At 39.2% G+C, this 18068-nt stretch overlaps 3 protein-coding genes across 3 annotated transcripts; all 3 read left to right on the forward strand.

Moving 5' to 3' along the window:
- The first annotated feature begins 4703 nt into the window (after positions 1-4703).
- Positions 4704-6125, forward strand: LOC136949533 (non-pathogenic pore-forming peptide amoebapore A). Its single transcript, XM_067243847.1, has 4 exons — positions 4704-4793; positions 5030-5145; positions 5278-5364; positions 5788-6125. The coding sequence occupies exons 1-4, from the start codon at positions 4739-4741 to the stop codon at positions 5980-5982; spliced, it is 453 nt and encodes a 150-aa protein (XP_067099948.1). The 5' UTR covers positions 4704-4738; the 3' UTR covers positions 5983-6125.
- Positions 6126-6698: 573 nt separating this feature from the next.
- Positions 6699-8067, forward strand: LOC136949073 (antimicrobial peptide NK-lysin-like). Its single transcript, XM_067243277.1, has 4 exons — positions 6699-6776; positions 6938-7030; positions 7213-7367; positions 7754-8067. Exons 1-4 carry the CDS (start codon positions 6699-6701, stop codon positions 7782-7784), a joined length of 357 nt encoding a protein of 118 aa, XP_067099378.1. The 3' UTR covers positions 7785-8067.
- Positions 8068-14526: 6459 nt separating this feature from the next.
- Positions 14527-16006, forward strand: LOC136949075 (antimicrobial peptide NK-lysin-like). Its single transcript, XM_067243279.1, has 5 exons — positions 14527-14586; positions 14701-14780; positions 14942-15034; positions 15243-15397; positions 15789-16006. The coding sequence occupies exons 1-5, from the start codon at positions 14541-14543 to the stop codon at positions 15817-15819; spliced, it is 405 nt and encodes a 134-aa protein (XP_067099380.1). The 5' UTR covers positions 14527-14540; the 3' UTR covers positions 15820-16006.
- Positions 16007-18068: the final 2062 nt, after the last annotated feature.

Raw genomic sequence — 18068 nt, forward strand, 5'->3', positions numbered from 1 at the left:
TTCAATAGCATAAAGCTGTGATTAGTCCTCCTTTATGGACCCAAAACCTCACGTTACTTTTGTGACAGAAGGAAAACAACATAACGAGAGCACTGACGAGAGCACTGATACTAAACGAGAGGATTTTCAATGGAGTTTGAATCAAATCAAAGATTTTAATTTTCAAAGACATTTCTATTCCCTAGCAAAAAGAATATTGGTTAGTTAGCGATTTTCCCCTTAGAGCAATTTCTTAATGAATAATATTGAGCAAGATTATTCAAATCTTCATAGGAAACTTTAAAAGCGGTCATATTGTCTGAAGTTTACAGTGACTACCAAATGTATTTGTCTGTATTATGTTATTCTATCTGCACAATACTTTTCAGCCTGCATTTTATTTTACTTATTCATAAAGATCACAAAAGGCTGAGCAACCCTAACATGGATTGGAATATGTATTCCTTTGTATTTTCATGTTATTGATGTTAAATCTGTATTGTATTTCAACATCTTGAAAAGAGATATAGGAGTTGCCTACAGTATACACAAGGATGTTATGATGATCTATATGTGTATGTATGACTGGTCCATTGGCAGTAAGATGGTCAAACCTTTTTAGATTGCATAGTACGTTCAAACCATGATTATTAATACCAATAAGTTATACTGTATTCTTCAGTGTATGAATATTTCTCATCAGTTGAAATCAATGGAAGTATAAGGGACTGTGGCTTTAATTGAAGCGTAATTATTCTCTACACGTTTTCCTCTTTGTCGTGATCTGTTCTTTTAAGATTATCCTGCGGAGGTTATTTTAAGTTTCCCGCTCACTGCTGTTTTTAGCTGTTGATCATTCTTTTAAACAAAACAGCAAAGGTATGTCAGTTGATCTTTTTTCCAAACATTACACTGCCCTGAGACGTGTACATACTGTATGCACTGGATTAAATATATTTATTATCAAAATACATACATAGAATTAGATTCTAGACTTATTTGTATAGTTTGTATACGTTTCTAAAACCTCCAAACATGAAGTCAACTTCTCTCTTCATCCTCCCATCCTCTCCTAATCCTCTCTTTCTAATTTCTTACTCATCTCTCACTAGGATTACATCCCAGTTAGATAACCTACAGTCACAAGAAATCTTTGGAGAAAGGATAGTAGCAGGGATTGGGCATGAGAGGTAAGAAATCCCAACAGTTTATACTAAACCTCCCCTCTAGGATTTTCCATTTAATCTAATACTATGGATATTTATTTCCTTAACATGATGATATAAAAAAGAAACACTGATAGTGATGGACCGGTTTTGTTGAATGGACTGCTATTCCGAAGTGATGGTCCTCCGTATTTTATGGGATATTATTCAAGAGCTCTGTGATAATAGGGGAGATGAATATCCTTGTCTGGCTTGATATGAATGGCCACCATAGTTCATCAAAAGAAGTTGTAAAATACATTTGGTAAGCTATAGTTTTGAAATCCCCATGAAAACAGCTAGGCTGTTTTTCCTATGCAAGGATATGAGGCAGGAGTACTGTGTATTGATCAGGAATAAAAACAGTTGACAAGAAACATTGGACTCCGGCATAAACAAAGCATTTCTCTGGGTTCTCATTGAGTTTATGACCCAGCTCTGACACCTGAAATAGTTGTGTTAATGCTGAGCTAGAACTAGTACTGTTTATGTTAACTTAATAATACATAGAATACAAAGATAGGAAATAAATATTTATAGAATAAAGCCTTTTGTATGTCCAGATAGACTCTTGCTTTCATCTGCCTATTCGCAGTCAAAGCTCAGTTCAAGAAGCCACTCAAATTCTGTCCAATCACTATCACAAGTGACATCCACTAGGGATTTGAAAAGTCCACTTTGGACAAATTGGTTATTTATGTGAGGACCCTGGGTTGGCCGACATGTAGATTCTCGGAATCTAGTACCTAAGGAGCCCATGCTGGTCTGATGACACGCTTCTTTTTCTCAGACTAAGCTCAGTGTGTAAAATATAATTCTTATGAGTTACAGGGCATACACATTAGACGTATACTACTTGAGAGCAGGGCCATTTCACTAATAAAACAGAGAAGGGAGACCAGGAGAGAATGGTTTCCCTGTAGCCCTAGCAGGGTTGAGAGCCAGCCCATTAGGCTGCTGTTCACTGGGTGAGGAAGCTGATGGAGGGTCTGACTGCCTGGCAGGGAGTCTGGTTTTTATAAATAAGTCTTGTTTTTCATTTGAACCTAGAAAGAAACTTGTTCTTTCAATGTGTTACCTTTCCTACCTTTGTGACTAATCCACAAAAAAAGTTTAAAAAGGTACTGCTTACGATCACAGGACATCTATTTGTTGGCAGTTCCCACTGTGGACAGAGATGGGAACAAAGGCTTTTGGGATTGCTACTTCCTCTGCATGGGATGATGTTCAATCTGACCTAAAGATGCAGGAGCTTGAAACACTGGGTTTTTGAGGTGTAAATTGTGAATCTCTTTCAATTGCAGATGTATTTGTTGTATTATTGGCACTGGATGATGGATGCTCTGTTTTGATTTCCCTATATTGTGTTTATTTCTGTTTGTTTGTTGATGCCTGTCTAGGCCAGGATACTCCTGTAAAATAATTTTGTATTTTATTTCAGTGAGTCATTTTTCTGGTTAAATAAAGAAAAAAAGACACATTCTGTGTCTTTAACTCCCCTACTGTTCTCTGTCTATTTCACTGTCTGCCTTCCCTTTCCCCTCTTGCTTTCTTTTTCTCTCTCCCTGTCTTTGTGTTTCACTCTCTTTCTCCATCACTTCCCCCCCTCTCCCTCTCTCCGTCTCTCCCATCTGCTGCAGGGCTACGGCAGGAGCCCAGACTAGCACCCCTCTGGGTTCATCAGCATCCATCACAAGGGTTACATTTAGCACATTGGCTGTTCACTGGCTGTGTATTGGAAGGACAGGGGCAGGAGAAGTATTTACTGAAAAAAACAGTGCCCCTTTAACAGATTTGATAGATGATCAACCTTGACAGTTTGACAGTTGGATCCATTCAGGTGGGAAGACAAAGATGGAAAAGGAAGCCATTGACAGAAAAACTAAAGAGATAGAGCAGACAGTGTGTTTTGATTGATGATTCAGTCAAATCTCAGTCTAGTCACCCAATTACTTTAGTTCAGCAAGTATATTTTATAGGCTCTGTCCAAATGGTCAAAACTGTCAAAGATTATTCCTTGAGGGTTTAGGTTGGTTGAGGGGCAGTTCTATGGGCATATGTGAAGCCCTCTGTGACATGCTTGCATGTAAAAAGGGCTATACAAATACATTTGATTTGATTTGATTTTGATTATGAAAACAACTTTACGTGTTTATATTTTCAATTGAATGAAATGGCTTCTAAAAGTTGGTGCTAACTGTAATAATAACAAATCTGAAGTATTTAATTAGGTAAATCCCATGCTGGACATGCATAGATGCTTCTTCATGGTTACGACTGATCCTGTGGATTCCCCAGGCCTCCTCCATAAGCCACTGTCAGTTATCCCCCTGATCTGTAGTGTCTTCACAACTACACTATTTTTAGCCCTAAGGGCATGGAGGACTCGGCTTGTCTTCTTGACAGACATTAACAAGCCCAGATATCAGAACAAACTTTTTCATTGCTGGAGAAGAACACCGGGTCTTGACAAGCTGACATGTTACCTTCCTCTTTGACATGACCAGTTTGTGCGTGTGTCTTTTGATTTCCCTGTGTTTACAAAATACAGGTTCACACAAAACTAACCCTTTCAATGGCTGTGCAGAATTTTTAGTATTGATCATTTGTCATCTTATCTGTTGCATTATTCTGGATTACATGTTTTTAAATTGCACAGAACATGATTTACATGACACGACTTACAGTAAGTACAGGGACATTCCCCCTAGGCAAGTAGGGTGAAGTGCCTTGCCCAAGGACACAACGTTATTTTGCACGGCTGGGAATCGAACCAGCAACCTTCTGATTACTAGCCCGATTCCCTAACCGCTCAGCCACCTGACATTATCACAAAAGGGTGTATAAGATGTGTAATAATAATACAACATAGTAGTTATAATGAAAGTACTATGTGCTTACTCATATAGCCCACAAGCTGGCGCTGCAACACTGCTGCTGGGTTGACAGATACAACACATCCTTGGCTGCTCAAATGAGTTCAAATTCAAAAGAGGGGCTTGTCTTGTAATATCCAACTATGGAATGGTTGATGTTTTATGCATTTTCTATGTGACTATACTCTTTTAGCCCTGTGCTTTCCATGTTTGAAGAGAGACTGTAACATGACTTCACAACTGTCAGGTCAAAGGTCAGGTTGGTGCTGGTATTCTGTTGCTGAAATGTAGCATGCTAATGATTGGTTGTTTTGATATGTACCACACCATCATGTGAGCCATTGTCAGTGTATCACTCTGCACTAAGTTTCTTGTGAGGTCTACGGACCCCTTCTGAAAAAATATTTTGCACCAGGTTGCATTAATGTGTTGCAACTTCTTAGACACAAGGTTCCCCTTTGGAGAGGTTCCCCTTTGGTGGGCTCCCCATGTTCACAGCGTTTCACATAGTTCTTTTGGGTAAACAATGTCACTGTCAGCACTCTGTGGCTGGAGAAGTAACACGTTTAACAAATAGCAACTCAGCATTAACGTTTAACACTAAAAGCAGTATAAAGGCTACTCCCAATGTCTGACAGGACCTCACTGTTGGATGGTCAGCTCTCGGTTGAGGAAAGGATGAAGACTGTGACTCCATTCACCAGTATTGGGCTGCTACTGCTTCTCTGTGCAGGTGACTCACTCTCAGCACTCTCATTCCCTCTCTCTCTCTTTCCTTCTCTCCTTCAACACAAATCATGTGTATTCTGACAGGAAATACATGAGTGAGTCTTTCTTTTGGATAAGTTATTCAAATTGTTGAATACACTCTTCTAAATGTACATATGGAACTTAAAAAGTTCCATAACAGATATACTGTTATTTTTGGTTCCCATAGTAATTAGAAATTACCTGATTCTCCTGTGACAGCTGTAACTCGATCTCTGGAGTCTCAGGATGAGGAGCATCTACCAGGGCATGAAAACGGCGCTCTGTCTGTTATGGAAGAATACCTCACAGACAGAGGTGACCGCCTTGAAAAACAGGTGAGACTGGAATGAGTCATCATATGGCTGAAATTTTGTTTATAAGATATATCAAGCTCATTAGTTGTAGGCCAAATGGGTTTATGGTAAAAAAAATATTTAAAAGCCTTTTCTCTTTTTTTCTAAACTCAGAACCGAGCTGAAATTCCAGGTGTATGTTTTGTCTGTAAGAAAATTATCAACAGTGTTAAGAAACTGCTGGGGAAGTCACTATCCGGGGTAAATACAGACCAAATTCCACCCTTCCCTCTTGTACAGTCAAAGTATGCAACAGTAGGTCACTATAGAGGTTATCACTACCTTGTACCAATTGCCTTTCTATTTGTCCAACTGTATGTCTATGTGTGGTGGTTTTTAGTGATTATAAAGGTTAAAATGTGACAAGTATGAGAAGTGGCATGCAATTAAAAACATTAATAAGAGTCTTATGAGCACTTACACATTTACACTATTTACAGTAGATGAGTTTTAAGCATACCAGAAACACTGCATTCCTAAAATGTTATATAAAGAATACATAGTTCTGAGTAATATCGGAACATGACATTTTATTCCTTTGAAATGTACTAATATCACAGTCAATACCTGCCAAATGTGAGTTTGACGATTTGATTGACACTTGATGTATTTGTGTTTGTGAAGGCCAACATTGGAGAGAAACTGGATCAGTACTGCGCTAAAAAGAAAGACATTTTTAAAAGAATATGCAGGACACTCATCAATAAGTACAAGAACAAGCTGATTCAATTTCTGCTACACAAAGACACCGCAAATTCTTGCTGTGTCAAAATTAAGTTATGCAAAGGTCCTCCTCCTAGGGCCCAGCAGAGCTCTTGAACCTTATGGATATTTCAACCGTTTCTGGTCTGTTAATTAAGGGCTATATTTTTGCTTGAGCACTTCATAAAATGTATTGACCCTTTCCTTTTTGTTTGAAAAATTTGCAATATTTCTGCTTGAATTGAATGCCTATGCAACCATCCAATACCATTTTGAATGTAAAAGTTTTACCGGATTTTGCAAATAAAAATGTTTGACCCTCCATTGACTACCTTTCACTAACATGAATTTACTACTCGCTTTATAGTAATCAGTTTAATATGACATAAATATGATATTATTGGCTAAACATATACATATGTACATATGTTTTTTCTCTATTTGTACTTCTTAAGGCAGCATGAATAAGAAACCAAAATTGGTTTTGTCTATTTTGTCTGATAATAAAAGTGACACTTCATAAATGTGGGTATTTCCCCACTTAACAGGTGTTAAACAACATGGGAGGTGTTGTTAGTCATGTGTGGGGTAAAAAAAAAGGGGGTATAAAAACTGGACTCATCAGACAAACACCCACCCTAGCACTTTGTCAGAACTTCCTGCAGATCAAGATGAAATCTCTTCTCTCTCTCATTTGCCTTATCTTGGCTTTCTCAGGTGAACACATTTGACTTCAACTGTATTTCAAACACATTTAGCCTTATACATCCATGTATAGTCTATACTTGGTTGCCCATGATCTTGTTTTGCTTTTCCCCTTATCCTGTACAGTCATGGCTGTACATGGCAGAGAGGTGAATTACCTTCGAGAAGAGTGGGAATCTGGTGAAGAAGCCAGAGAAGACACCACGGTAATGTCTAGAGGTGGAGGTGGCTCTCTTGAGAGAAGGTTGCATCGCTTGTTACCTTCAAGTCAAAATTATGTCTGTGGACCAGCACCTCCTCTAGGTCTTTAGGTAGATGCATGGATTTTAAACTCATGTCTCTCTGTTTCGTACCTTTCATTTCCCAGCTAGAAAAGGAGATGATTCCTGGAACTTGCGGGCTATGCAAGAAGATTCTGAATTCAGTGAAGAAACGTTTGAATAGCTCTGATACTTCAGAGGTATGTAAATACTGCACCACATAGCACTGTCAACTTCTAGCTATCAATGAAATTTCTGTATTATTTATTGCTTTGGCTATGTTTTTTTAAACCAACTATATTGTTCTCTATTGGTATGTCATTAGTTTAGCTTCCATTTTTGTACATTTGGTCGAACGATGGTCTGATTTTTTTTACTGCAGACTATTAAAGAAAAGCTGTTGAGAAGCTGTGACCAAATAAAAAAGGGAAAATCAATTTGTCGCAGTATTTGTAAGAAATACTCAGATATCTTGGTGAAGTTGTTTTCCAATAACGAAGATGTGACGAAGATGTGCGTCAAGATCAAGCTCTGCAAGTAAGTGTCCTCAGGGTTAACATGGGCACAGCTGAATATGACTATGAAAAATATGAGATAAAATATGAAATAAATCCGATACTTGTGGGCCTCGCAGGACTGTAGTAAACACAACCAATCATTAAGGTCAGACTTGCACAAATTATTGGACGGCATTCAGACCGAATGCAATGATTGGACTGGCTACTTGTCTGTCTGTCTAACGGCAGTAGTCAGGTTCAATTCTTGTCTACACGACGGTGGGTCACAATGACCCGAAGGCCGCACAAGGTTAAGGGAGGGGGTAGGATATTTTAGTTTGAATCCTTTCAAACTCAGGTTCCCAAAACTTGCTTATCCTGCCATATCATAAAGTCTTATCAACATGTTTTTTGTGTGTTTTGCAGGCCGAAGCACGATTGGGGGATCAGCAACTGATCAGGCAGAATCCACATTTGGAAGAATCCTCGTCCAAGTTAACAGCATGCTCACGCCACGTTCTCGCTATTGCGTAGCCTATTTTTACTGATTGCTTACTTACTGCATTATGTTTCAATGCAATTTCTATGCACAATATGTTTGACTCCGAATTAGGCATAAAATGCATTAATATGGACTGTAAAAAATCTTCAGGTATTCTGTTTGCCATTCTGTACTGGCCGGCTTACACTGAATGAAATGTATTAATATTCAGTATCTTAAAATAAACAATGTATTGCATAAGTAGTGAACCTTTAGTCACGTCATTCGCATTAAATACTAATTTATTTATAATACTATGTCATAATTTTTGCTAGTCTTCCAGGAACTGTCAATCAGGACTTCTCTGGTCACTCCTTTGCACTGCTGTAGCCTTTGTGAAACACTAATACAGGACAAATATAAAACTAGGTAAACTGGGCCCTTGATTTCAAAAGAAGAAAAAATGTGAATTCACACACACTCCAATCAGTTTAATAAATTATTCAATTTTTGATAGAATAGGTTAAATATTATGTATTTTCTTGTTATTTATTTCTCTGAACAAACATGAATAAGAAACAGAAAGAAACAGAAACCCAAAAGTGGTTTGCCATACATAGCTTACCTGTTGTTTACTTCTGATGTGAAGAGTGATTCCTCATATGGGGATTACACATCCAGGTGATGACAGGTGTTTAGGAATGTGCTGCAAGCCAACATCGGCCAAGTGTACATCCGATGGTGGCGCGACCACGTCTGTTGTACATGTACCCCGTGTAAGGTAAGGAGAAGCCATTGAGGGATGTGTCACAGGAGGCCAGGTTTCTTTGGGGAGAAAGGGGTTTTGAGTTAAGGGAGCATGATCATGCTATACTATTTCCTTATTGTCTTACAACATGATGAGCCTAAAGGACCTGGGGCTGTGAGTATAATATGCGTGTCCTTCCACAAGCAGTACACTGTTGTTACTTCACAGCTACAGTTGACAAACTGACAGTTCTTTCACCATTCCATTTCAGTAGTAGCTGTGAATCTGGCCTGTTTGTTCCTAATCACAACATATCTATCCAATCCATTCACTTCTCCTTCAGCTAGTCTGTCGTATTAATCTAATTGCTGATCTATGGCCTGAGCATTACAGTACACGATTTAATTGTGTTAAAAGTAACACAGTGAGAATTGATAATGAATATAAAGGTCTCTCTGCAGACATGATAGTTAGATCGGTAGATATTTATGAGTCCATCCACATGCTAGACAACAACAAAGCTTGTGGTATGGATTGCATTTCTGCAGAGCATCTATAAAATGCCAGTTATAGACTCAGTCCATTACTAGCCATGTGCCTTACTGGAATTATGGTTCATGGTGTTCTACCGAACTCTATTATGTCAGTGCTGTTAGTGCCTGTTGTTAAAGAAAAGGCTGGTAAACTGAACAGCATAGACAACTATCGACCCATTGCATTGGCCAGTATCTTGTCTAAAGTGTTGATAGAATTCTATTAATGAAATTGGAAATGTATATTCTGACTGCTGACAATCAGTTTGGTTTTAAAAGATAACATGGTACTGATCTCTGTATCTATGCTCTGAAGGAGATTGTCTCTAGATACACAAGTCTTAATTCATCTGTATTTTTATGCTTTATTGATGCTTCCAAAGCTTTCGATCGAATTTGTCATGAAAAACTGTTTATGAAGCTGCTAGCGAGAGGTGTCCCTAAACCTCTTGTGTGGATTTTGGTGTTCTGGTATGCCAATCAAACTTTTCATGTTAAATGGGACAATGTTCAGCTCCTTTCTATGTTGGTAACGGAGTTCGACAAGGAGGAATGTTATCTCCCTTTTTGTTTAATGTGTATATGGATGACTTATCAAGCCAGTTGAATAAGACAAATACAGGTGTATTGTAGGTGAATCTATTGTCAATCATCTTGTCAATCATCTGATGTATGCAGATGATTTGGTGTTACTCAGCCCATATAGTGCTGGGTTGCAACAGATGCTGAGGGTGTGCTCTCAGTATGGCATAGATCATGATATAAAATATAATGCAAAGAAAAGCCACATAATGATAGTCAGAAGTAATCAGGACAGGAAATTAACCTTCCCTACCTTTTATTTATCTGGCAGTCCCCTTGTGTTTGTGAGGAAATAAAATATCATGGGCCATGTCATTTCTGATGATTGGACAGATGACAACGATATATATCGACAGCGCTGTAAAATATATTCTCAGGCCAATATGTTAATAAGGAAGTTTTCTATGTGCTCAGATTCAGTTAAATGTTCCCTGTTTAGAACCTACATAACACCATTGTACACTGCTCATTTGTGGTCTATTTACAGGAAAAGGAGTATACAGAGACTGAAAGTAGCTTACAATGATGCTTTTAGATTGCTGCTTAATGTGCCTAGGTGGCATAGTGATAGTCAGTTGTTTGTGTCTAAGCACGTACCAACCTGTGAGGCATTCTTGAGACAATTGATGTATGGTTTCATGTGTCGACTGGACAAGTCTGAGAACTGTATAGTAGAGGTTCTGGTCAACCCTCTAAAGAGCTGCTATCGATTTACTTCAAACTTAAGACGACATTGGCACAAAAGTCTTCATACTTTTTAATGCACTGTATTATGTATGTTGTATTCTTTTGTTTTTCTCTTTTTTATAGCTCTATGTCTGTTATTTTATATGGAACTTGGCGTCTGAAGTAAATATTTATACAATCTGCTGAACTTTGATATTCTTCAATGTTGTGCTTTAATTTCAAAGAACACAAATGTATGTTCTAAGAAACACAAATGTATGTTCTAAGAAACACTGATGGCTCTATTCTCAAAGTGAGGAACTAAGTATGGGCGAGGGTGCTTGAAATAACCTGTGAAGTTGTTAAACCACAGAGGAGGAGATGAATGTGTCGATGCAAATATGAAACAAGAAGCCATGTCAAAAACAGACTGAGAAGTGACGGCCCTTTTTGTCTTTGTTTCTCCTCCTCAGACCCACTGACTTGCCCTAACCTCAACGTTTGTTTGTTGGAAGGATAAAATAAAAATGTATTATACTTTAATTTAATTTATATTCTTCTTCAATGCATAAACACTCATGCATGCATGCGCATCGTACATATACACACACACACACCTGGCAAGAGTGGCAACACTGCTGTCTGTCAGTCCGTTTCCTGCCAGGCTCAGGTGGATCAGTGAACAGTCTTCCTGTAGAACAAAATTTGGACCAATCAGACCAAGAATCTGTTCTGAAGACCTCAAAAGTCAAGATCGGATGTCAATCAAGAGTCTACATATTTCATGAAGAAAACAAATGTGTGTGTGTGCGGTTATTTGTGTAAATGTACCTGAGACAGGATTTGAGGTGTTCCAGAGCAAGGGGGTCCACAGCTCCACTGCATACAGCAGACAGGTCACACTGACTTTAGGTGTCCCGTGCCTGTGTGAGATGGGAATTGTATGTATTTATCTACACACAACATACCATAGTACACAGTCAGTGTTACTGCTTGGATGCAAGGTCTTTAGCCAATAAGAGGGGGTATTGCTGCTCACCTGCAATGGCCTGAGCCAATAAGAGGCGGTGTTGCTGGAGGAAGCGTGCAGTGAGGTTGCAGGCTTGCAAGAGAAAAGAGACGGTGGGAGAAAAAAAGGGGGGGTGTAAAGAAAGAGATAGAGTTGGAAAAGGGGGGGGGGTGAGATATAGTGCATGGCTCTGTAAGACAATGAGCAACACACTGTCCTTATGGTAAAGGAGGTTTGTCACCCCCAGCAGTTAGAACTTAGTATCATGAGCCCCACCACAAACACATCCCTCCCACACAGCAGGTTCTCACACAAGCTACCATGACACAGGAAAGAGTGGTGGTCTCTTCTGAGCCAGACCGCCACACTACAAACTATAAAATGTACTATATACTATACTATACTATAACACTCATAATTGACACACACCCCCACACACACCTCTATAGTGGCCATACAAGGTCTGAGCAGAAATGCTAAGCTCCGTAGATGAGAGCAGTGGACCTAGTGGCAGTTTAACTGGCAGGAAGCTCTGCATCAGCAATGTTTATAAATGACTAGAGCACAACTTTCCAAAGAACTGAGTGTGACGGGTATGTAACAGCTGTAGCCACGCTCCGTCACGACAAGGCTCGTTCGCCACTCACTGGGCTCGAACGCACGACCTCCGACTTGCCAAGCGTGACCACTACCAGCTACGCGAAAGAAAAGCTTGCTATTCGTTGATGCAGGTTGCCTGTTACATACCTGAGGAGTGAGTTTCACAGGTTCATACCCGTTACATGAGGTCTCTACAAAGTAAGTGTCTTGAGTTGTCACCTAGTGACCTGCTCTCTACAAGATGGTGACGTGCTAGCATTACATTCACAACAAGAGATGAGATTCTTTGAGTTTAGCTGGTGATCCCATGTGACACTGTTAGCGTTATTGTCTTTAATTTCTTACCCTTTACTAGTATTGAAAGATAAGAAAACATTTCAGTGTTTCCCACAGAATGTGATTATATTTGTGGCGGTAGGCAGGGGCGGAGACAGACGATGTAAAAAGTTGGGGCTCAGCCCAAATCCTAAAAAAATAAATTGGAACTGAATTTTGACATTTGAATTGAAGCAGCTTGAATTTTTTTCTATTTGAATTTCTGAAGCTTGAATTTTTATTTATAACATTTTTGGGATCTGAATTTTACTGTTTGAATTTGAGCAACCTGTATTTCCGAACCTTTAAATTATGGATCAGATCTTTTTTTTATTTTTACATTGAAATAATATATTTTTTCCATTTTAAAGAGGTGAATTCATAAACGAACAAATTCAGTAGTGTTTACATTTCACACTTCATTTTTTGGCCATGGGAAAAAAATTATATATATACACATTTGTGGTGGTAAATTTTGTATTGTGGCAGGCCGCCACAAATAAATAAATGTATGGGAAACACTGCATTTTTGGTACATGAACAAGCAAAGTTAGCCAAACATGAACTTTACCGGAAACGCGGGTTGAGTCTGCCCTTCCAAGGCGCTAGCGGCCTTCTTAAGCCCCTCCCCCGTGATCTGATTGGAGGACACGTCCAGGAGTTGGAGACGGGGCATGGTTATCACAGCAGCGACCAGCTCGGGGAGGCCTCCTGGTCCAGGTGTCTACTGTACATCCTCTGCCACAGGCGCAGGCTGTCCAGGGGGGTCTCATTCTGGGGAATGGGGCACACACACACACACAAGGTGAGGTCGAGACACACACATACTCAGACGCACACTGAAAACATACACACACACATTCAACCCCAGGACAATTCTTCATTGTAGACAAGTAACCACACACACACTCACCTTTGAGTTGCATATGGTGACGGAGGCCCCTCTCTCAATCAGCAGTCTGGCTACCTGGAAGTGGCCACAGGTGAGGGCATCGTGGAGAGGGGTCACACCCTCACACAGAGGACCCCCGGGGTGGTTCATGTTGGCCCCGCGCTCCAGCAGCACTGCAACTATTTCTGAAAGGAAGGAGAAGGGGTGTGATATAGAGAGAAATAGGTTGTATGTGTGTGCGCTTGTGTGTGTATTACTATAGTGCTGTGAGTATGCATTACCATGGTGTCCATGGTTGCTAGCTTCATGGAGGGGCGTCCAGCCACAGTAGTCCATGGGGTTGATGGGATGACTAGGGTTTCCACCCGTCCCTTAAAATACGGAATCGTCCCGTATTTGAGATTAAAATAGCACGTTACGTTTTGAACCAATACGGAACGGGTTTTGTCCTGTATTTTCTTCAACGCAGCATTGCATGCAAATCATCCGACCCGCAGTCTGTGAAGACTCGTCCTATATAGCTGTGTATTCAGCTATGGCGATATGACCACTTGAGTTCTGATAGAGAGAGACTGAGTGCATCTGTTCACACTGATTTCAATAGCAGATATCTTTTCATAATGTCCATGAATCAATCTTAATATTTTATATAATTATAAAATATATTATATATGTTTGAAGTTGTGATTTACACTGATCAATAAGGACAAGCTGATTCAATTTCTGTTACACAAAGACACCGCCAAATCTTGCTGTGTCAAAATTAAGTTATGCAAAGGTCCTCCTCTAGGGCCCAGCAGAGCTCTTGAACCTCATGGATTTTTCAAATGTTTCTGGTCTGTTAATTCAGGACTATATTTTTTCTTGAGCACTTTATAAAATGTATTGACCCTTCCCTTTTTGTTTGATTGAAACATTTGCAATATTTCTGCTTGAATTGAATGCCTATGCAACCATCCAATACCATGTTGAATGTAAAAGTTTTACCGAATTTTGCTTATAAAAGTAAAGTTTTCTACCCTCCATTGACTACCATGAATTTATTACTTAATTTATAGTAATCAGTTTAATGTGACATAAATATGGTATTATTGGCAAAACATATACATATCTACATATGTTTTTTCTCTATTTGTACTTCTTAAGGCAGCATGAATAAGAAACCAAAATTGGTTTTGTCCATTTTGTCTTATAATAAAAGTGACACTTCATAAATGTGGGTATTTCCCCACTTCACAGGTGTTAGACAACGTGGGAGGTGTTGTTGTTAGTCATGTGTGGGGTCTGTGAAGGGGGTATAAAAACTGGTTTAGACTAAGGGGTCCCATCATCAGATAAACACTCACCTTTGCAGTCAGAACTTTGTCAGAACTTCCTGCAGATCAAGATGAAATCTCTTTTCTCTCTCATTTGCCTTATCTTGGCTTTCTCAGGTGAACACATTTTAATTCAACTGTATTTCAAACACATTTAGCCTTATACATCCATGTATAGTCTATACTTGGTTGCCCATGATCTTGTTTTGCTTTTCCCCTTATCCTGTACAGTCATGGCTGTACATGGCAGAGAGGTGAACTACCTTCGAGAAGAGTGGGAATCCGGTGAAGAAGCCAGAGAAGACACCACGGTAATGTCTAGAGGTGGAGGTGGCTCTCTTGAGAAAAGGTTGCACTGCTTGTTACCTTCAAGTCAAAATGATGTCTGTGGACCAGCACCTCCTCTAGGTCTTTAGGTAGATGCATGGATTTTAAACTCATGTCTGTCTGTTTCGTACCCTTCATTTCCCAGCTAGAAAAGGAGATGATTCCTGGAACTTGCGGGCTATGCAAGTATATTCTGAATACAGTGAAGAAACATTTGAATAGCTCTGATACTTCAAAGGTAATGTAAATACTGCACCACATATAAACTGTAGAAATTAGATGAGAATGAAACCATCAACTTCTAGCTATCAATGAAATTGCTGTATTATTTATTACTTTGGCTATGTTTATATAAACCAACTATATTGTCCTCTATGGGTATTTATGTCATCAGTTGAACATGTTTGTATATTTGTTCGAACGATGGTCTGATTTTTTTATTGCAGAATATTAAACAAAAGCTGTTGAGAAGCTGTGACCAAATCAAATTTGGAAAATCAATGTGTCGCAGTATTTGTAAGAAATTCTCCGATATCTTGGTGAAGTTGTTTTCCAATGACGAAGATGTGAGAACGATGTGCGTCGATATCAAGCTCTGCAAGTAAGTGTCCTCAGGGTTAGCATGGGCACAGCTGAATAATGCGAGACTATGAAAAATATTAGATAAAATATGAAATAAATCCGATAACTATGGGCCTCGCAGGACTGTAGTAAACACAACCAATCATTATGTTCAGACCTGAACAAATTATTGGACGGCATTCAGACCGAATGCAATGATTGGACTGGCTACTTGTCTGTCTGTCTAACGGCAGTAGTCAGGTTCAATTCTTGTCTACACGACGGTGGGTCACAATGACCCGAAGGCCGCACAAGGTTAAGGGAGGGGGTAGGATATTTTAGTTTGAATCCTTTCAAACTCAGGTTCCCAAAACTTGCTTATCCTGCCATATCATAAAGTCTTATCAACATGTTTTTTGTGTGTTTTGCAGGCCGAAGCACGATTGGGGGATCAGCAACTGATCAGGCAGAATCCACATTTGGAAGAATCCTCGTCCAAGTTAACAGCATGCTCACGCCACGTTCTCGCTATTGCGTAGCCTATTTTTACTGATTGCTTACTTACTGCATTATGTTTCAATGCAATTTCTATGCACAATATGTTTGACTCCGAATTAGGCATAAAATGCATTAATATGGACTGTAAAAAATCTTCAGGTATTCTGTTTGCCATTCTGTACTGGCCGGCTTACACTGAATGAAATGTATTAATATTCAGTATCTTAAAATAAACAATGTATTGCATAAGTAGTGAACCTTTAGTCACGTCATTCGCATTAAATACTAATTTATTTATAATACTATGTCATAATTTTTGCTAGTCTTCCAGGAACTGTCAATCAGGACTTCTCTGGTCACTCCTTTGCACTGCTGTAGCCTTTGTGAAACACTAATACAGGACAAATATAAAACTAGGTAAACTGGGCCCTTGATTTCAAAAGAAGAAAAAATGTGAATTCACACACACTCCAATCAGTTTAATAAATTATTCAATTTTTGATAGAATAGGTTAAATATTATGTATTTTCTTGTTATTTATTTCTCTGAACAAACATGAATAAGAAACAGAAAGAAACAGAAACCCAAAAGTGGTTTGCCATACATAGCTTACCTGTTGTTTACTTCTGATGTGAAGAGTGATTCCTCATATGGGGATTACACATCCAGGTGATGACAGGTGTTTAGGAATGTGCTGCAAGCCAACATCGGCCAAGTGTACATCCGATGGTGGCGCGACCACGTCTGTTGTACATGTACCCCGTGTAAGGTAAGGAGAAGCCATTGAGGGATGTGTCACAGGAGGCCAGGTTTCTTTGGGGAGAAAGGGGTTTTGAGTTAAGGGAGCATGATCATGCTATACTATTTCCTTATTGTCTTACAACATGATGAGCCTAAAGGACCTGGGGCTGTGAGTATAATATGCGTGTCCTTCCACAAGCAGTACACTGTTGTTACTTCACAGCTACAGTTGACAAACTGACAGTTCTTTCACCATTCCATTTCAGTAGTAGCTGTGAATCTGGCCTGTTTGTTCCTAATCACAACATATCTATCCAATCCATTCACTTCTCCTTCAGCTAGTCTGTCGTATTAATCTAATTGCTGATCTATGGCCTGAGCATTACAGTACACGATTTAATTGTGTTAAAAGTAACACAGTGAGAATTGATAATGAATATAAAGGTCTCTCTGCAGACATGATAGTTAGATCGGTAGATATTTATGAGTCCATCCACATGCTAGACAACAACAAAGCTTGTGGTATGGATTGCATTTCTGCAGAGCATCTATAAAATGCCAGTTATAGACTCAGTCCATTACTAGCCATGTGCCTTACTGGAATTATGGTTCATGGTGTTCTACCGAACTCTATTATGTCAGTGCTGTTAGTGCCTGTTGTTAAAGAAAAGGCTGGTAAACTGAACAGCATAGACAACTATCGACCCATTGCATTGGCCAGTATCTTGTCTAAAGTGTTGATAGAATTCTATTAATGAAATTGGAAATGTATATTCTGACTGCTGACAATCAGTTTGGTTTTAAAAGATAACATGGTACTGATCTCTGTATCTATGCTCTGAAGGAGATTGTCTCTAGATACACAAGTCTTAATTCATCTGTATTTTTATGCTTTATTGATGCTTCCAAAGCTTTCGATCGAATTTGTCATGAAAAACTGTTTATGAAGCTGCTAGCGAGAGGTGTCCCTAAACCTCTTGTGTGGATTTTGGTGTTCTGGTATGCCAATCAAACTTTTCATGTTAAATGGGACAATGTTCAGCTCCTTTCTATGTTGGTAACGGAGTTCGACAAGGAGGAATGTTATCTCCCTTTTTGTTTAATGTGTATATGGATGACTTATCAAGCCAGTTGAATAAGACAAATACAGGTGTATTGTAGGTGAATCTATTGTCAATCATCTTGTCAATCATCTGATGTATGCAGATGATTTGGTGTTACTCAGCCCATATAGTGCTGGGTTGCAACAGATGCTGAGGGTGTGCTCTCAGTATGGCATAGATCATGATATAAAATATAATGCAAAGAAAAGCCACATAATGATAGTCAGAAGTAATCAGGACAGGAAATTAACCTTCCCTACCTTTTATTTATCTGGCAGTCCCCTTGTGTTTGTGAGGAAATAAAATATCATGGGCCATGTCATTTCTGATGATTGGACAGATGACAACGATATATATCGACAGCGCTGT

This window comes from Osmerus mordax, chromosome 9 (assembly GCF_038355195.1).
Source record: "Osmerus mordax isolate fOsmMor3 chromosome 9, fOsmMor3.pri, whole genome shotgun sequence".
Taxonomy (NCBI): domain Eukaryota; kingdom Metazoa; phylum Chordata; class Actinopteri; order Osmeriformes; family Osmeridae; genus Osmerus; species Osmerus mordax.